This window comes from Lepidochelys olivacea (genome assembly GCF_965140295.1).
Source record: "Lepidochelys olivacea isolate rLepOli2 genome assembly, chromosome: 2".
Lineage (NCBI taxonomy): Eukaryota > Metazoa > Chordata > Testudines > Cheloniidae > Lepidochelys > Lepidochelys olivacea.
The window spans coordinates 97,269,716-97,291,140 of record NC_140412.1 but is presented as its reverse complement, the minus strand read 5'-3'; the positions used below and the strand labels follow the sequence as shown (position 1 = coordinate 97,291,140).

The 21,425-nt window shown below is 41.9% G+C and overlaps 1 protein-coding gene across 1 annotated transcript in view; it reads right to left on the bottom strand.

The window, feature by feature from the left end:
* Window positions 1-21,425, bottom strand: part of CCDC102B (coiled-coil domain containing 102B) — a 326,339-nt gene that overhangs the window by 76,162 nt on the left and 228,752 nt on the right. Inside the window, exon 8 of the mRNA XM_084622012.1 lies at window positions 5,584-5,687. Within this exon, the coding sequence (XP_084478138.1) occupies window positions 5,584-5,687 (104 nt within the window). The remainder of the gene's footprint in view (window positions 1-5,583; window positions 5,688-21,425) is intronic.

Sequence of the window (21,425 nt, the reverse complement as noted above, 5' to 3'; positions counted from 1 at the left end):
ATTCAGCTCTTGGTGCAAATAAAGCATTAACTTGCTCTAAAGAGCAGAAGAGGTATCATGGGAAACTTTAAAAAACACTATTTTAAGTAGAACATTATGTCTTGACATTTAAAATGCTCATCATTTCCTGTTATTCCCTTTCCTGAAGTTCTAAACCCCTCTTGTAACATCACCACAATCTCCACAGTAGTCCAGTAGGGTTATCACAACATTGAATAAGTTACTTCTTTATGTCTTTATACAAGGAATAAGAAACAGCAGCAGAAAAGGATTTATGAAACAAAGATTGCTTTTTCATACAAATATTTAATAAGAAAAAAAGGGAAAAGCTGTACCTAAAATATTTCACACAATTGCTTTGAAAAAAGAGCTGTTTAAGAATGATTCCTTTTGCATTGTCCTTTATTATTCACTCTTATCATGTGAATAGTGCTCAACAGATAATCTGCCTCAAAGATTAAAATGTTTAAAGTCTTGTCAGTACACAGTTGGTCATTTGGGGCTGGTGGAACTAAGCCACCCAAACAATGACCCAGATTTCAAACCCACTATAGAAACTGCAGTATCAATCATGCAGCTGTTTCACAGAACCATCTGTTGTCACAAGGTGGCTCCTAGTTGGGCCAGAGCTTCTTCAATATCTTGTGACAAAGCTCTATCCTTGTCTCTGTGGGTCCCGAGTTTCCTGGCAGATTTTTGCTATCCTCAGAGGCTCACTGTGACCCACCATGTAGCCCTTCTCTCTCTAGAGGCAAGGGTCACAGCCTACTGAGCCATTTTCATAAGCCATTTTCATAAGCCAGTGGGGGAAGTGAGGAGAAGCTATCCTCCCTCGCCCAGTCTCTGTTGTCTTTCAGTCTCAGTGATTAATCAGGGGGGCAAAGGGGTGAGCCTGGGCCCGCCCTCTACTCCGGGCTCCAGCCCAGGGACCCTAATAGTATCAACTATGATAGCTGACTTTTTAGAAACGGGACACGTACCATTCCCTGGGCCACTTCCCCACAGTAGCCCCCACTTCCTTGAGATCCAGTTTACCCTTACCTCAGGGCCTCCTTCCTTGTGCCTGATATGGTTTGTACTGCTCAGTCTCTCCAACAGCGTGACTTCCTCCTCCAGCTCCTGACATGCACCCCACCCCCCCACTAACTGGGAGGTTTTTAACTTCTTTCAGCCAGCCCCGATTGGCTTCAGGTGTCCCAATCAACCTAGCTGTCTCCACTGCTTTCTGGAAGGATCTTAATTGTCCTCAAGTGTCTTGATCAACTTGGAGCAACTGCCATTTGGTTACCATGGTAACAGGGATTTGTTTAGCCTGGGGCTAACATACCTGTTTCTTACTACTTTCCTTTAGCCATCTGGCCTTGCCCCATCACAATCTGCAGTCCTTCAGTGGCTGAAATCCACCAGGCCACCACCAAGGAACTTCTTTCTGGTTAACAGTATCAGTGCTCCAATATCTTCTTATTAAATCCATTTAGTCTCAGATGCTCCTCAAAGCACCAACTCAAATGGGAATCCTGGTGGCAGCAGGTGGTACTGTAGTAGTATAGCCACTTTACTAATACTACCTAGTTTCTAGAGTGTCACTGACCGGAGGGACATTGCTATCAGTACCTAATGGACAGCTGACTCTGCTGGTCAGTATTGTATGGCCAAATTCCTGCAGCGGTATTTAGAAATGGAATTCTTAAAGGGACTTTGAACTTGAGAAGGGTTTTCTCATGATTCTGTGCATTACTAATTGTCTCCTTAACAAAAACAGGGAATGTTAATAAGCCTTAAAGCTTGGAAGAGCTGTAATATTTGTATTTCCATGATAAAGCTATAAAATACAGACATAGTGTTAAAAAGAAAAGAGTAGCTGTTGATTTTATTGTGTAATAAAAATATTTATATTACCATGACACAATGCTATTTCCTTGACCTTTCACAGTGTAGTGTGCTGTACATCGATCTCTGTCAAGAACATACCATCATGTTTATTGAGATGACCTGGCATTTTAAGACAAGCACTCAGATTTTTATGGAGATGATCCATAAAAGCCCCATAAAATTTGCCACTGTAGAATAAGGCAGCCTAGTGGAACCAAATTTTGAAGTGCTTTGAAAACATTACAAAATGTTTTTCAATGTGGTCAAACAATTTTCATGGAATTAAGGCATGATGCAATAAACCTATTATGTTTACCTCTCTGACAATGCAGGATGGTTTCCTACAGCACATTGCTCCCTATAAATATGATGAACTGGTTAGTCCATTCCAACTCTTGTTCTCAAGTGATGGGATGTGAACCACTTCCCAAGGGATATCATTCTGCAGCCTGATAGATCTCCTTGTCAGGATATAAATACAGAACACTTTCATTCTTACTAATTCACTATGAGTTAACAATAATCTTCTATCTGTATAGAGGGGTAGTTATCTTGGTGTTCTTTACAACCACAATGTATGAAGTCATTTCAGGCTTACTATTCACTTGGCTTTGAAAGTCTCTGGGTAGGGAATGAAAGATTGGATTCCTTTCTATGTCCCACTATAAGCTTTTAAAACATTATTCTTGTTGTTATGGGTTGTTATGTCTGGGTTGTTATGTCTGGGTTGTTATGTCTGGGTAATCTTGCAACATCATCAGAGAGTCTTCTAGTCTCATTTTTCAGGCCATCTCCTCCTTAATAGTCTTTTTAAATTCATACAATTTCTGTCTGATTGCAAGTCTGTATCCTATATGCTACATAGCTTTCTCTCACAACTTCACAGTGTTCAGGGCCCCATTACCTATATAGATAAGGCCAATTATCTGCTCAAGTTCACTCTGACCCATGATATCCACTTTCCTTTACCTGGATCCAGTTGGGAGACCCTTGGTCCAGTCCTGCTCCAATCACTAGTATTTAACCCACAGTAAAACAGCTTCAACAGGAGAGATTGAGAGACCCCTCTCCCCAACAGAATACCCCATAGCTCAGTGGTTAAAGCACTCTCCTCAGAGGTAGGAGAGACAATGTTCAAATTGTCTCCCTGCCTCTGGCAGGGGAGGGGGATTGAACTTGGGTCTCCCACATCCCAGGCAAGTGTGCTAACCACTGGACTAAGAGTTATAAAGTTGGCTCCTCCTCTTCCTGCCCCCCAGTTTGTGTGAAATGAGGTAGGCACTTAACCCATTCCCTCAAGAAGTGGTTTAGGCACCTAATTCACCTGGGGTTCCCATTCATGGATCACTAGCAGAGAGAGTTACCTCCCTGCAGTCTGGACTTAGTCATCTATCTCCATGAGGGAGTAGGGCTTAGGACACACCCCTGTCATTGGCATCTCTCTTTGGCTAGCTTGGACAGCTCCCTGTCTAGCTTACTGGCTTTTGTGGATTCCATTCTTAGGTGTTTATCTCCTCCCCATTCACTGTATAGGGAGCCTATACCTAACTCAGACTTTGTGGATTTCTGCGTTGTTTCTAGGCACCTAGGAGTTAGGTGGTCAGCACTGCAGCACTTAAGTTTCTTTGTGAATCTTACCCCATATTCCCAGTCACAGGGAAGAAACCCAATTGTACAGTTGGGTGGGCATGCTGATAAGCAGTTGACACAGATAGACTTGGATCTGGGTATGACAACCCAAGAGTGTGAAAATTCTGAAATTCTACCCCAGGAGAGTAAAGGCACAAGGACTGCCATTTGTGGGGGTGCACTCAGATACCAGAAAGGGGACAAAAGTGCAGCTAGTCCCATAACTGTGACATATACCATTAGTAGTCTACTATGTTACCTTTAAAGCTCAAAAGTCCCTATATGTACATTCCTCAATCTCTTTATCCATAGTTTACCCTCAGGGTAACTTTAAGCAGTACAATCTGATCAGACACTTAGGGTTTTTTTTTTTTATCCATAGGTAGGATAGGAAGGGAAAAGATATAAAATGTTTTAGTTTCTAACTCATTTCAGCAAGGAGTGAACAACCAATGGAAGACTGACCTAAAGCAGCATGGTTCCATAGGGAAATCTTGAACCCATGACATGCAAGTGGGTTCAAAATACATCCAACTTTGCATATTTTAAAATATATCATGAAAAAATATGACTGAATGCTACCTTTCTCAAAGTACACCAGAGTCCTAGCATCCCTGATTGATCACTTGTAAGCCTAATTCTCCAGTACTTTGCACTTTAGGCTGTCATTTATGAGTGCAGAGTGAGTACACATTTAGCGTTTTTGTACAGGTGTAAGTGATGGCATAAGGTAGGCTCAGAATTAGTCTAGTGTGAGCAAGCAAATAGCTGTAATCTGTCTTTCAGCTGTAACACTTAGCAAAAAAAAAATAAAATAAAACAACACCATACTAACCAGCAGCAACAAAAAAAGGAAAAATCTTTTAATATATTCAAAAAATACCACTTTCTGAAATGTAAATTGGCTTTTCAGCCTCTTGGATAACATGCAACATGGTTCACAGTCAACCAAGATAAGCATTCAAGTTCAGGTGAGATGCTTTATAAATATAAACACATTATATGGGTGGGTTAGATGTGTTTTCACAATATGTATATTTTGCAGTTTTGTGAGGAAACAAAAGTGGTGCAATATATACCTCTTTGAATGCTCCAGCTTCAGTTTGACACCCATATTTATACCAACCCTTGTGTTTCCAGAAAAAGCTACACTTGAAAGTAGCCTCTTTAGTAACAGACAATTAATGGAGCAGCATATATTTGCCCCAGAAAAGAAGTGTGTCAGTTGTACATTTCTTTGGATATCATCTATGCTATTGGATAATGAAATAAACAATGAGAATATTGAGTATACTCCTGTAATCTTTGCAAGAATGGCAGGTTCCATCCTCGAGTGGTGGATTCATAGTCTACTAGAAACAGTTTTGATATATATATATTTTATATACTATATATAGTGAATAGTAAAATACATATATATATGTATTTTACTATTCACTATATCCAGTCCCACATGAATGCTCACTACTTACATAAATGCACACAGACACACATGTGGGTGCACAAGGGTATAGGAGAGGTACAGGGAGACTTTCCCTACTATGCAATGCACCATCACGAAGGGATCAGTCACACTTGCAGTCCCTTCATATCCTGAGTGGTGTAACTTATGTCTGGCGATGAGAGCTAGAACCCTACTCACTGTAACGGGAGGGGAGAGGTGTCGGAAGAAGGGAAGGCCAGAGTGAAGCATGTTTTTTATCCTACTTAGGAGGAGCGCAGGAGGCACGCCCCCTCTGCATGTCGAGAACTCCACTGCAGAGCCTGTCTCACACACTAAGCACTAAGCTGGGTGGCGCAGCTGCACAACATCACCAGCATGGGGCCCCAGAATATCCTGATTAACTGCACCTATTTCTTTGTGTGTTTATCCATTCTCACCCAGACTGATTAAAAACCAAATGACAGTAGGAGCTTGAATGTATTCATATGAACCAGAAATGTAGGGGGAACCAAACTATTGCAACAGTTACTAGACAGATGTAAATGTGACAGATCATCAGTGAAAGCGCATCTTCACTTGATCTTCCTGTATTAACATTCCAGCCTAGATTCAAAGTATTAAAAGTGTAAAGCACTCACCTGCTTTTCAAATGATTAAGCTGAATCTGTAAATTGTCATTTGCCTCTGTCTGCTCATCCAGAGATCGCTGTAGCTTTCGAATCTGGTTTAGTGAATCATCGAGCTGAAAGCAAACAGACCTGATTGGTTTTGAAATGTACCACGCACGTTTTTACCATGAGTGTTATTATAATAGACACAAATAACATCCACTTATATTTGAGGTTAATTTTCTTTTAAAGTTACATTTGTGTTTGAGATTTTATCACACGTGTTTTGTTCTCTCTCACAAGCACACAGAATCAGGATCTTTTTTCTTAGTAAGGACAGATAACATTGTACTCAGTGCTAAATGTTGTCACGTTTTATTTCCTATACATCATTTTCTGTGAAATACATGAAATATCCTATTTTCTTAGCTTTTTTGTTAAAGCATCACAAAGTTTTATGGACAATAAGGAATAACCTAGAACATTTATTCTAATTATGTATGAGGATATTTTATCTGTCCTTGTATATTTCCCCCAGTTTTTATGCTGCTGTCAGTAAAGTACCTGCCAAGTCACTGGAAAAGCAATAAAATGCAATCATAATTTAAAAATAAGGTCACAAGTAGCTTTCTCTGTAGAATTCTAATTTGACTTCTATGAAACTTGTAGAATGAAACCTGGTAACAGGTGAAAGTCAACCAACTTCTAGTTGTTGTTACCAACCCACCAAGGCACAGCCAGCATTTTAGTAAGGGGCTCCCATAAGTATTCTCCCTCAGCCTGTGATAAATAAATCTCCATGTCCCAAAGCTTTGTGCGCTTGTAGGAAGGAGTCTTCAGGGACTGGAGAATCTATTCATTTTCCCAATTAAACCAAAGAAAAATTAATTGCCTCCCAAGACAACAAAATTTGGCAATCAAGTTTATCTAAAGCTGCACTCTGTGGGAGGAAAAAAGCTTACATTTTTGTTCCTTAAAAATGTGTTCAACTGGGTCAATTTCAAATGGAGGGCGCAGGGCGACAGATAAAGTCCTGTTAGTGGATGGATATAAAGGTAGCTCTGACACAAATTGCCTTGCACCAAATGGCAGATGTTTGCAGAATAACCTGGTCCATTTCTAATGAAAATAAATAGGTTGCTGGCAAAGTATTTTTTTTATAAACCCCTAGGATAAATAATCTTTTTCAAGGATAATTTAGCAGTATCCCAATGGAGTTCATCTCTCAGCCACTCCTCAGAACCCAGTATTCCCTTAAATCTGCTGGGAACATATTAAATGGGAGGCTTGCAGGCACCCCCAAAGATACCTCTAGATCACAGGTTTTATAAACATAGGCTCCTCCCAGGCTTGCTTATTTATTTCAGTTTGTACAAGATTTACTAAGCACCCATCCAGTGCTGCAGGCCCTAATTACACAATTTAAAATCCACAGGAAATAACTATCTGCAAACAAAATAGCCACCTCTATAGAGCACGTAGAACCTTCCAGCCTTCAACTCACACTTTCCCCAAACCCCAGAAAAATAGGTGGGCTTTGCAGCATGCTAGCAAGTTAATAGATCTGGATTCTGACAGCCCAATGTAGAGACACAATTCCAAAAGGCAAAGTCCACTCACGCCAGCCAGCCAGCTGCCTCATCCCTTTTAGACAGGGTAGCTCAGACTTGTTCTCAGCAGAGGCAGTACTGAATGGGGAAAAAAGGTGGAGTCTCAGAGTTTGTATTTACTAAAACATGCTGTAGCATGTTATACGGTGCTAACCACCACGTACTAAAATGCTAGTGTGGACTTTAGCATGTACTGAGCTGGTCAAATCAAAGCAAGTGGGGAAGTGTAGGCTTCAACATGGTTAGATCAGCATCTGTTAAAGTTGCCTTTGCCTACACTAGCAGTTTAGAATGAACCTGCTGGCCAACACCATTCTAACACCACACTGTTTATCCAAAGCCTCAGATGACCAGAGAGATGGTAAACCAAACTCTGTAGGACTTGATAGGTTAAAACAAATTCCTTGAGCTCCTTGAGCTCAAAATTGGCAAACCTAGAAAGAGTCTTCAGCAAACTCTCTCCCACTAAGGAGTTACAGTTTTGGAAAAGAGTCACACTGAATTTTAGGGTACACACACAGTGCAGCAAAGTTTAAGGCAGTGGTCTCCAAACTGGGGTGCACAAGATGATCCCAGGGGATGCACGGCAGCAGGAGTTTTTTTCTTTGGCGGCAGCTCTGCATGTCCATGGCTGGTGTTCCCCTCCAGCAGCCCACCTGCGGCAGGTCTTCCGGTCTTATTCCATCGGCGGCGCGCATGTGGCTGGTCTTCCGATCTTCACCCTGGGGGTGCGTGAGCCAAAAAATTTGGAGACCACTGGTTTAAGGGACTGTGAAACCACCCCTTATAACCTTCCCCAGAAAGAATTGGCAACACTTGTTTTAAGCAATACAATAAGTTTCATTTTAATTCTCTTGTTCCACTTATTGTGATCCTCAGAAGTATCTAATCTATCTACAGGAATTATGAGTTACATATAATCTTGGTACCTGGGCCCTTGATCCAACAAAAAACTAAAGAATATACATAGTCCTATTATTTCCACTGGGACTACACACATGCTTAAAGTTGCAGTTGTGCTAAAATGCTTTGCTAGATATGGGTCTAAGTACAAGGATCCAAGTACAACTGGAGAATGATATTTTAACTTTATGTAAGGGGACTGTTGCCCCCTTACTAACACTCAGTGAGGGTGTTTTAGTTGCTAGCTCCCAGTACTAAAAGGGGGGAAGGGTCGATGGGGGATCAGGACCCTGAGACTGACAGCCCCCAGGAACAATGGGGAGAGGCCAATGCTCCAGGTCAGCCTGAATGACAGGGCGGGCAGGCTAATCAGGGAGTCAGGAGGCCAGGGGAGTTCCATCCTTCGTGTGAGCTGGAATTGCCTGGGTCAGACAGAGTGGGGCCGAGATAAGGAGAAAATAGGGGCCCAAGTTGAGCTGGGGAACAGAGCTGTGCCAGACCCAGAGGGACCAGAAAAGCAGCCCAGAGAGAGCAGACCCTGTGCTGGGAGTAGAGCTGCAGCCGGAAAGCCAGAGGCACAGCCCAGAGAGAGCAGACTTGGCCTGGGACGAGAGCAGCAGCAACGAGAGGCAGAGGGGCCAGAGAAGCAGCCCAGGGAGCTGGAGGCAGAGCAGCAGCCGTGCTGAGACAGAGTGAAACTGGAGCTGGGGCTGGAGCAATCCGGAGCCGGGTGTGGTGAGTAGCTGGGGAGAGCGACGGGGACCCTGGGCAGTGGGCCCAGCACAGGGAGACACCTCAGCCGGGAGGCTCTGTAGGCCACACTCAGAGGGGGATTGGTAACCCCGACGGGGGGGAGGAGAGGGGGAGAAACACTGGGAAGAAGGGCCCTGACACCTAGAACCTGAGAGCGTGTGGCCACCACCAGAGCGAGTGTCCAACCCACAGCATCCCTGCAGCACAGCCAGGGCCTGAGAAGAAGGCCTGGGACTTACAAGGAACAGACTGTGAACTGCCCGGACATTCCAGAGACACTGTTTGTGATCTTCCCTGCCACAGAGCGGGATGATGTGTTTCCTTTAACCTTTCCCATTTTTCCTAATTCTTTTTAAAATTAATTGTTGATTAAATAACTTGCATTTGCTTTAACTTGTATGTAATGATCAGTGGGTCAGAGAAGTGCCCAGTGCAGAGAGAGCCCCCCGGAGTGAGGACACCCTAGCCCCTGTCCTAGGTGACCACAGCAGGGTTGGGGGTCGAGCCCCTCAGGAATCCTGGGCCCAGCCTTGTTGGGGTTACGAGGACTCTGCCAGACAGAGTGGAAGGGGAGTCCTCAAGGGCAGGGAGGCCACTGGGTAAAGGAAGTGGGAGCAAGGACTCAGATCCTTTCGCCAGCCCACTTGACCGGGGTTGTGAAGAAGCCAGGAAAGTTCCCCACAATAGCGGGACTATTCTCCCGCTTACATTTATCTTTGCAGTGCAATGTTGCAGTGTTGTAAGAAGCCTGGTAAATGCTTACCATTACAGATATCCTATTCCTATCAATGGCAGTTATATGCAGACTAAGGGCAGTATATGGTCCACTGTGACTGATATTGCTAATCAACAGCTTTCTATTGTAGTGAAAAGCGTTGTGGTGGAGAAGGGAAAGAGAGAGAAAAAGAAAGAACTCTGTTTCTGAAATGTTAATATCAATAATCTTAGTTCACAGCATTTCTATGGCAATAATTACTGGCTGGAATTAATGGTCCGCACCACTTTCAGCTAGCTAGCCATTTCATCAGCAGGAAATGCCTTGAAATTTATTCACAATATTGTCCTATTCTTATTGTGATCAGTTTATAAAGGCTGCCATCAAATCATGTTCACAGCAAAGTGTTAGTTACCTGAAACATGAGACATTAACACAATAACTTGTACATGAAGGAGTCCAGAACAGATATTCATTCTTCTTTTTTAAGTGACAAGTGTTTGAACTTTCTCAACTATCTTTTATCATGTTCATATGCCTTTAATAATTGCTTCAATGTCTCAGTTTTACCTGGTTTTCCAGTGAATTCCTTCTGATCAAGACACTGCAGCTAAGTTTGTCACTTAGGGATGGGTTTTAATTTTTCCATCTTTGAAAGGTGAAATATTTGTTGCATCTTTCATCATTTTTTTTTTCTAAGATGCATTACTTGTTTGCAGCAAAGCAGGCCAGAATCTTCACTTATTTTTACTTTCTATCTTTGTAGCGAGAAATTCCAGAATAAACAGTACTAATGAGATTACTCAGATTAATCATGTTCAAAATTACTTGGTTTAAAGTGGTCTAATTCAACATGCTCACAGCAGAGGAGCTACCTTGTGACTGTTATGGGGTATGGTTTAACCCCATAGTTTTTGGGCATCTGATTCAGTCATCTGAGGCCTCTTATTTTACTAACAATTTACAGAAAGCTCAGCACTACAGAAAACTTTAGAACCAAATTATTGTAAATGACCTCTATTTTCTTAGATGCCTTTTTATTTAGATTTGGTACTTACATTCTCTCTACCTAAATACCTCCTCCAGTTTCAACTGGATACAGTGTTTTAACTCTGTTTTCAGTCCTAATTTCTTATGTATTGCTATGTGCAGCTCAACAGCTGTTATTCCATGCCTCCATTTACCCATGCGTAAAATGGATATATTGTGTTTCACATGATCTTTAACAACTACTGACATGTACGATTTTGCCACTTTTGCAAATCTATAGATGTGGCTAAATGGAGGGGAAAAAAAGAAATTGTGATTTTCTTTTGGGGGAGGGGGGCACAGGAGTTGTATTTCTTGCAGATTAGCATAGTTTTACTACATGATACGTCTAGTAATTTTTTTCAACCTCAAGGTATGAATTTTAAAAATATCCCAAACAAACTGTGGTAGTAAGATAAACAAGCATTTTCTATAATCACACATTCTCTATCCAATAACATGATTTCTTCTAAACATCATTGTTTAATTTAAAAGGAATAATATCAACTTTTTGGTTGTCACTTATTTCTTATTATAGCCAGTGCTGAATTTTCAATTGGAATGTGGGGTATTGAGCGGTGGTGGGGGGGACGGTGAACAGAAAATGTAGTATCTGCAATATCAAAAGCTTCCACCGGAAATTTTCATTTTTCCATTGGGAAAACAGAAATGAAATATTTTGTTTTGGGTTGCATGATGTTGTCCAATTAAAATATAATCATGCAAATCACTATTGCTACCACTGTTACATAATTGCAACTAATCTTATACAAAGTGTAACATACAGCCAGAAAGGGTTAAGCAGCTTGCAGGCTGAACGACCCAAAGCCAACCTTTAAAAACATGTTAGAAAGTATGTGAATGTTAATTAGGGCCATTCAATGCTAGATAGGCTAGAACTTTGAAGTGCAAACCTGTATTTTTAGATAATTAGAGGTGATACTAATTGTGTGTATTTTAGATATTAGCCATGTAAACAGGCAGTTTCTGTCTGTCACCATAACTATTAATTTCGAGATCAACAGGGAATATTAACATTTAGATGAATCTTGGGTGAAATAATGTCATTGTCTATATGTCTCTTTGAAGCCTAATGGGTAAATTGCCCTATGTTAATTTGTGTAACTAATTACTGGTGGTGTTTAGGAAACAGAAGGTTACATCAAAAGCCTATTGTTTACCCAGGACTGTATGGTCAAGTGGATGCTAGAACACTGTATAAAAGACTCTTGAGTCCTGATCCTGTTTATCTCAAATCTTAAGCTTCATCAGGGGAAGTTTGAGTCACAAGATTGAGATCCCAGTCCTAAACTGAAACTCTGAAAAGATATTGGACACTGGCCCATAACCTATGGACTAAATTACAAAAGAACTCCTTGCAACTACAAAGCTCACCATCTCTGCTATGAATTTGAACCTCAAGAATTATACTCATGCCTGTATGTATACTGATCTTTTAATCAACACTTCCTCTTCTTTTTTTTAATACATTTTAGTTTAGTTCATAAGAATTGGCTGTAAGCATGTATTTGGGTAAGATATGGAATATTTGTTAAACTGGGAGGTTATGTGTCTGACTCTTTGGGATTGGTAGAATTTTTTTATATGATGACTAAGATTCTCATTAATCCACATCTGTCATAAATATAAAGGGAAGGGTAAACTCCTTTAAAATCCCTCCTGGCCAGAGGAAAAATCCTCTCACCTGTAAAGGGTTAAGAAGCTAAAGGTAACCTCGCTGGCACCTGACCAAAATGACCAATGAGGAGACAAGATACTGTCAAAAGCTGGGAGGAGGGAGAGAAACAAATGGTATGTGTCTGTATGCTGCTTTTGCCAGGGATAGAACAGGAATGGAGTCTTAGAACTTTTAGTAAGTAATCTAGCTAGGTACAAGAAGAAAGCCAAGGAAAGTGTGGGCCCCTTATTGAATGAGGGAGGCAACCTAGTGACAGAGGATGTGGAAAAAGCTAATGTACTCAATGCTTTTTTTGCCTCTGTTTTCACTAACAAGGTCAGCTCCCAGACTGCTGCGCTGGGCATCACAAAATGGGGAAGAGATGGCCAGCCCTCTGTGGAGATAGAGGTGGTTAGGGACTATTTAGAAAAGCTGGACGTGCACATGTCCATGGGGCCGGACGAGTTGCATCCTAGAGTGCTGAAGGAATTGGCGGCTGTGATTGCAGAGCCATTGGCCATTATCTTTGAAAACTTGTGGCGAACCGGGGAAGTCCCGGATGACTGGAAAAAGGCTAATGTAGTGCCAATCTTTAAAAAAGGGAAGAAGGAGGATCCTGGGAACTACAGGCCAGTCAGCCTCACCTCAGTCCCTGGAAAAATCATGGAGTAGGTCCTCAAAGAATCAATCCTGAAGCACTTGCATGAGAGGAAAGTGATCAGGAACAGCCAGCATGGATTCACCAAGGGAAGGTCATGCCTGACTAATCTAATTGCCTTTTATTATGAGATTACTGGTTCTGTGGATGAAGGGAAAGCAGTGGATGTATTGTTTCTTGACTTTAGCAAAGCTTTTGACACGGTCTCCCACAGTATTCTTGTCAGCAAGTTAAGGAAGTATGGGCTGGATGAATGCACTATAAGGTGGATAGAAAGCTGGCTAGATTGTCGGGCTCAAAGGATAGTGATCAATGGCTCCATGTCTAGTTGGCAGCCGGTATCAAGTGGAGTGCCCCAAGGGTCGGTCCTGGGGCCGGTTTTGTTCAGTATCTTCATAAATGATCTGGAGGATGGTGTGGATTGCACTCTCAGCAAATTTGCGGATGATACTAAACTGGGAGGAGTGGTAGATACGCTGGAGGGGAGGGATAGGATACAGAAGGACCTAGACAAATTGGAGGATTGGGCCAAAAGAAATCTGATGAGGTTCAATAAGGATAAGTGCAGGGTCCTGCACTTAGGACAGAAGAACCCAATGCACCGCTACAGACTAGGGACCGAATGGCTAGGCAGCAGTTCTGCGGAAAAGGACCTAGGGGTGACAGTGGACGAGAAGCTGGATATGAGTCAGCAGTGTGCCCTTGTTGCCAAGAAGGCCAATGGCATTTTGGGATGTATAAGTAGGGGCATAGCGAGCAGATCGAGGGATGTAATCGTTCCCCTCTATTCGACATTGGTGAGGCCTCATCTGGAGTACTGTGTCCAGTTTTGGGCCCCACACTACAAGAAGGATGTGGATAAATTGGAGAGAGTCCAGCGAAGGGCAACAAAAATGATTAGGGGTCTAGAACACATGACTTATGAGGAGAGGCTGAGGGAGCTGGGATTGTTTAGCCTGCAGAAGAGAAGAATGAGGGGGGATTTGATAGCTGCTTTCAACTACCTGAAAGGGGGTTCCAAAGAGGATGGCTCTAGACTGTTCTCAATGGTAGCAGATGACAGAACGAGGAGTAATGGTCTCAAGTTGCAGTGGGGGAGGTTTAGATTGGATATTAGGAAAAACTTTTTCACTAAGAAGGTGGTGAAACACTGGAATGCGTTACCTAGGGAGGTGGTAGAATCTACTTCCTTAGAGGTTTTTAAGGTCAGGCTTGACAAAGCCCTGGCTGGGATGATTTAACTGGGAATTGGTCCTGCTTCAAGCAGGGGGTTGGACTAGATGACCTTCTGGGGTCCCTTCCAACCCTGATATTCTATGATTCTATGATTCTATGTGTTAGATTATGATTTCTTTAAATGGCTGAGAAAGGAACTGTGCTGAATAGAATGACTATTCCTGTCTGTGTGTCTTTTTTGTAACTTAAGGTTTTGCCCAGAGGGATTCTCTATGTTTGAATCTAATTACCCTGTAAGGTATCTACCATCCTGATTTTACAGAGGGGATTCTTTACTTCTATTAAAAGTCTTCTTGTAAGAAAACTGAATGCTTTTTCATTGTTCTCAGATCCAAGGGTTTGGGTCTGTGGTCACCTATGCAAATTGGTGAGGATTTTTACCAAACCTTTCCCAGAAAGTGGGTGCAAGGGTTGGGGATTTTGGGGGGAAAGACGTGTCCAAACTACGTTTCCCAGTAAACCCAGTTAGAGTTTGGTGCTGGCAATGGAGATCCAGGGACAAGGGATAAAATTAATTTGTACCTTGGGGAAGTTTTAACCTAAGCTGGTGAAAGTAAGCTTAGGAGGTTTTCATGCAGGTCCCCACATCTGTACCCTAGAGTTCAGAGTCGGGGAGGAACCTTGACAGCATCATATTTGACATGAGTATCTAGGTGGAGGCCTGAGGCTGGGTTACTTTAAGGGAACTGTGTTATTGATGTCTGAATAACCAGTGAGGTATAATAGAAGCTGTTTTGTGCTGGCTTGGTAAATTTAAGTATTGGAATATCCACCAGCTTTGGGGATTGCCTGCCCCATTCTGTGCAGTTCACCCTAATTGAGTGACCTCAGCTGGCTCCTCTGGGCTTCCAGTCACAGTTGGTTGGACACAAATCAGAATATTTGTGTTTGTTGAACTTACATATAGCATTTCATTCTGAGTTTGTTCCACCTCAAAATTGCTGATGATTTGGCACTCACAACTGAGTCCTGTAGCTTTAAAGAACTTGAAATGACCCCTACATCTGACCTTAAGATCACAGGGGAATATTTCCAAAAGTGGCAGATGAGACCAAATCTGAGCTGCCCCATAGTCTCTATTTCCCCCTTGATAACAGAATGGCACAAAACACACTGTCGAGTTTTGTGGTGAAACAGTGTTTTATGACCCAAAGCCAACATATCTTGGTCTCATTCTTCACTGCACACTGTCCTTTCATGACCACTTCAAGAAAGTAGTCTTAAAGGTAAGACGCACATCATCACTATTCAAAAGTTAGTGAGAATAAGCTGGGTATCAACTGCTCTCGTACTATGAACGTCAGCTTTGGCCTTGGTGTAATCAATTGAAGAGTACTGTGCACCAGTGTGGATAAGAAGCTGTCACACCCAATTTATGGATAGGCAGCTGAATCAGACCATGTGAATCATCAAGGGAACTTTAAAATCAACACTTCTACTTTTACTTTCTGTATTAGCAAACATTGAACCTCCAGCTATCTGTCAAGATATAGCCCTAGCACCAGAACTTAAATGCACCAGAAATTAGTCAGAACTTCCCATTGGAGAGGTTATGGATAGCATTCCTCAACAATGCTTGAAATTGCAAAAACCACTGTGGACCACATGTGACCACCTTATGGCTCTGGATCTGGCCAGGGAATGGCAGTGTCTGGACCTCATCTACTGTTCCAAACAAGTACATTATTACTTACTCAACAAGCCGCCCTAATGGTTTTGACCTGCCATGCAGACTTTGGACCACATTGAACAGCATCTGAACAAACCATGGAAGATGCAGCTAGTTGATGGGTAAGTAGAAAATCAAAGACTCCCATTGTGCGGCTGTTGTGAGAACATCCAAAGCATCCAGGGACAGCCAATGGTAGTCAGGCTGCATTGCTGTCTGAAGACAGGTCAGAATGTTGTGGGCAGATCTCCACTGACCCAGTGGTGGAACACTCCACTACTGCTAGGGCCCTGGGCTGGGACCCGGTGGAGTTGGGTGGACCCAGGTCCCTCTACCCCCTGCCACCCCTGGGATGGCAGTCTCCCCACCTTCAGCCAGGAGGCCTGGGTTGGTCTACCAACTGCCTAGTTAAGATGCTAGACTGGTACTCACCCCCGCCTGAGCCCTAGACTGTTTGGTGCCCAACTCTGCTTGGGGGCTCGGGATCATAGACTACTGATTACTCTGCCTGAGGGCAAGAGCCTTAGACTGTTTGGTGCCCCACCCCACCTGGGGTCTGGGCTCCTAGAGTACTCCCTACTCTGCTCTATCTGAAGATTTGAGCCCTAGAGACAGCTAACTTCTCCCTTGTACAGACTGCCATTCCAGATGCATGACAGCAGAGGCATGGCCTCCCTCGGAGGGATGGCTACACATGCCTACAAGTTACTAGTCATATTTTATCTGAAATAGTTTACGGTCAAGATCAAAATCAATCAAACAGATTACCTCTGTTTTACAGATCTTGCTACTCTGATTCCTTGACACTAGGGTTGAAATCCTGGGCTCACTGAAGTCAATGAGAGTTCAGCACACTCACACACACACACATGTACGTCTTATTTTGTATACTGCCTTTGGGCCAAATCCTGATCCCAAAGAATTTACTTGGAAAACTCCATAAGAGGGCTTTCTTCCTTGAATGGCTGACTCACTGACTGTTCTCAGTTGCTTTCCCTCAAAAGCATTCACTCTGAAGAAGAACAAGCTTCCAGGAGTTTGCTTCCTGGGGCCCACAAGACTGTCTAGGAAGAGGAGTTTTCAGAATGGTGCTTCCAAATTCCATGAAAGGCACCATTAGTGGTCTGCATACATCCTAATATCTTTAATAAAGGCATATAGTGTCCATTTTGCAGAAAGCATGTAGTGATTCTGATCGGGAACACTGTCTCATAGAGCCAGGAAGTCTATCATACCAACACTCTAAAAAGCTGAAAGTGGTACTATGGTGATTAGGTAACACAGAGCACCATGATGACAGCCAGGTTATTTTTGAGCAATGCTGTCAGACAGTGGCACAGGAACAGAGACTGATCCTCTGAGATCAGAGAGAGAGCACTTACCACCTTGCAGGACTACACAGAGAAAGTAACTAAAATACACATTTGCAAATGGATGGCAAACTTAAATGCAAACTAAACATGTGGGTTTTTTTTAAACCTAAGCTGCATGTATCCTTGAGAAGGTTATGGCATCAATGAGAGAACATTGGACATCTGGAGAACATCTGGAGTACTGTGTCCAGTTTTGGGCCCCACACTTCAAGAAGGATGTGGATAAATTGGAGAGAGTCCAGCGAAGGGCAACAAAAATGATTAGGGGACTGGAACACATGAGTTATGAGGAGAGGCTGAGGGAGCTGGGATTGTTTAGCCTGCAGAAGAGAAGAATGAGGGGGGATTTGATAGCTGCTTTCAACTACCTGAAAGGGGGTTCCAAAGAGGATGGCTCTAGACTGTTCTCAATGGTAGCAGATGACAGAACGAGGAGTAATGGTCTCAAGTTGCAGTGGGGGAGGTTTAGATTGGATATTAGGAAAAACTTTTTCACTAAGAAGGTGGTGAAACACTGGAATGCGTTACCTAGGGAGGTGGTAGAATCTCCTTCCTTAGAGGTTTTTAAGGTCAGGCTTGACAAAGCCCTGGCTGGGATGATTTAACTGGGAATTGGTCCTGCTTCAAGCAGGGGGTTGGACTAGATGACCTTCTGGGGTCCCTTCCAACCCTGATATTCTATGATTCTATGATTCTATGAACAGTAAAATCATGCTGGCTGATTATTTCCTTTCTAATCTATCTTAGAGGGAAAATAAAGGCATCTGTAAAAAACAATATATAACGAAAGAAAGGGGAGGTTGATAGTAATGAATATAAACCAAAAGCTAGGAATAAGGGAAGCAAAGGAACACAAAGAGAAATCTATGGACAATAAGGAGGAGTATTTTAAGTATATTAAGACAAAAATAATCCTAACAGTGGTATTGGTCCATTACTAGAGGATAATGGTAGAATTAACAACAATGTAGAAAAGTTGGGATTGATCAATACGTATTCTGTTCCGTATTTGGAGAAAAAACAGATGATGTTGTTATTTGATGATAATTATGACACTCTTTCCATTCCAATAGTATCTCAGGAGGATGCTACTAAAGGAAGACATTTTAAAATCAGCAGGTCTGAATAACTTGCATTCAAGAGTTTTAAAAGAGCTGGCTGGCAGGCTCATTGGATCTTTAATGTTGATTTTCAGTAAGCCATGGAACTCTGGGGAAGTTGCAGAAGACTGGGAGAAAGCTAATGCTGTGTCAATATTTAAAAGGGGTAAATTGGATAACCTAGGTAATTGTCGCCTCTCAGTCTGACATCAATCCCAAGTATGATAATGGAGCGGTTGATACAGCACTCAATTAATAAAAATTAAAGGAAGGTAAAATAACTAACACCAATCAAAATGGCTTTATGGAAAGTAGATCCTCTCAAACTAACTTGATTTTTTTTATGAGTTTGCTTAATAAAAGTAATAGTAATGGTGTAATATACTTAGACTTTTGTAAGGCATTTTACTTGGTACCGCATGACATTTTAATTAAAAAAAAAAACTAGAATGATATAAAATTAACAAGGCACACAATGGGTTAAAAACTGACTAACTGACTGGCCTTAAATTCTAATTGTAAATATGGAATCATCACTGAGCAGGTGTATTTCTAGTGGGATCCCGCAGAGATCAGTTCTTGTTCCTATGTTGTTTAACATTTTTATTAATGATCTAGAAGAAAACAAAATCACTGATAAAGTCTGCAGACACATAAAGATAGAAGGCATGATAAATAATGAAGACAGGTCTCTGATACAGACAGACCTGGATCTCTATACAAGCTGGGCATTAGCAAACAATGTGTGTTTTAATACACCTAAATATAAATGTATATGTCTAGGAATAAATAATGCAGGTCATGCTTGTAGCATGGGGGACTTTATCCTGGGAAATAATGACTCTAAAAAAGATTTGGGGTCATGGTGGATAGTGAGCTGAACATGACTGCCCCTCTAGGCCACAGCCTGAGCAATGAGTAAAATGCAGTAGTTAGAGGCATAAACAAACAGAAGATTCCAGAGGAGATCCTGGCAATTACAGGCTAACGAGCCTAATTTAAAGTAAAGAAAACTAAGTAGCCATGGGATAAGAAGGAAGGTCCTCTCATGGATCAGTAATTGATCGGAAAATAGGAAACAAAGGATAAGATGAGTGGTCAGTTTTCACAAGAGAGGTGAACAGCAAGGTCCCCTCAAGGATGTGTACTTGGACCTGTGCTGTTTATTATTTATCTGAAAAAGGGAAGTGGCAAAATTTGCAGATGATACAAATTTATTCAAGATACTTAAATCCAAAGCAGATGGCAAGGAATTACAGAGGATCTTGCAAAACTGCGTGACTGGGTGACAAGATGGCATGGGAAATTCAATGATGAAAAGCACAAAGTAATGCACATTGGAAAAATAATCCCAACTATTCATTTATAATGGTGAGTTCTAAATTATCTGTTACCACTCAAGAAAGATCTTGGAGTCACCATGGATGGTTCTCTGAAAACTTCTACAATGTACAGCAACTGTCAAAAAGGCTAGCAGTACGTTAGGCACTATTAGGCAAGAGAAAAAAATCTGACAAAGTGATTTAATGCCACTGTATAAATACATAATGTGCCCTCACCTTGAACAATGTACCCAATTCTGGTCACCCCATCTCAAAAAGACTATAGTGGAACTGGAAAAGTTTCAGAGAAGGTCAACAAAGATGAGCAAATGTATGGAATGACTTCCATATGAGGAGACACTACAAGGATTAGGGCTATTCAGCATGGGGGAAAAAACAAAACAAAAACCAAGTAATGGGGGTTATGATAGAGGTCATGAATGCTGTGGAATAATGAATAAAATCATGAATGCTGTGGAAAAAGGGGAATAGAGAAGTGTTATTAACCCTTTCCCATAATACATAAGCCACGGTTCATCCGATGAAGTTAATAAGCAGCAGGTTTAATACAAACAAGAGGAAGTACTTTTTTCACACAACTAATATGTGGAACTCATTACCATGGAATGTTGTGATGGTCAAATGTATATCTGGATTAAAAAAACTGTATACGTTCATGGAGGATACGTCCATTAATGGCAACTTGCATTGAGCTGCCAAGCTCAGGGAGACCCTAAATCTCTGATTGCTCGTAGCCAGAAGTTGAAGACAGGTGGATTACTCCGTAATTGCCTTGTTCTGTACCCTTCCCCTGAAACATGGGTCATTATCAGAGTCAGCATACTGGACAAAATGGACCGTGGTCTACTCAGTATGGCAGCTCTTGTCTTTGTATGAGTAGAGAGGTTATTTTACCTCCTTATTTGGCACTGGTTGTTGCAGGAATACTGTGTCCAGTTTTGGTGTTCCAATTCAAGAAGGATATTGATAAATTGGAGATGGTTCCTGGAAAAGCAATGAGAATGATTAAAAGATTGGGAAAAATGCCTTATACTGCTAGACTCAAAGAGCTCTGTTTAGCTGAACAAAGAGAAGGTTAAGTAAGAACTGGATTAGAGTATGTAAGCACTCATATGGGGAACAAGTATATGACAATGGGCTCTTCAATCTAGCAGACAAAGGTATAGCACACTAAAGTTTGAAGTTGAAGATAGACAAATTCAGACTGGAAATAAGGTGTAAATTTTTAACACTGAGGGTAATTAACCATTGGAAAAAAACTTATCAAGGGTAGTGGTGGATTCTCCTTTACCAACAATTTTAAAATCAAGATTGCCTTTTTCCCCCCTAAAAGATATGCTTTAGGAACTATGTTGGCAAAATGATCACAGTGGTCTCTTCTGCCCTTGGAATTGCCATTGGCCATTATCTTTGAAAACTCATGGCCATCGGGGGAAGTCCCGGAAGACTGGAAAAAGGCTAACGTAGTGCCAATCTTTAAAAAAGGGAAGAAGGAGGATCCTGGGAACTACAGGCCGGTCAGCCTCACCTCAGTCCCTGGAAAAATCATGGAGCATGTCCTCAAGGAATCAATTCTGAAGCACTTAGAGGAGAGGAAAGTGATCAGGAACAGTCAGCATGGATTCACCAAGGGCAAGTCATGCCTGACTAATCTAATTGCCTTCTATGATGAGATAACTGGTTCTGTGGACGAAGGGAAAGCAGTGGACATGTTATTCCTCGACATTAGCAAAGCTTTTGACACGGTCTCCCACAGTATTCTTGTCAGCAAGTTAAAGAAGTATGGGCTGGATGAATGCACTACA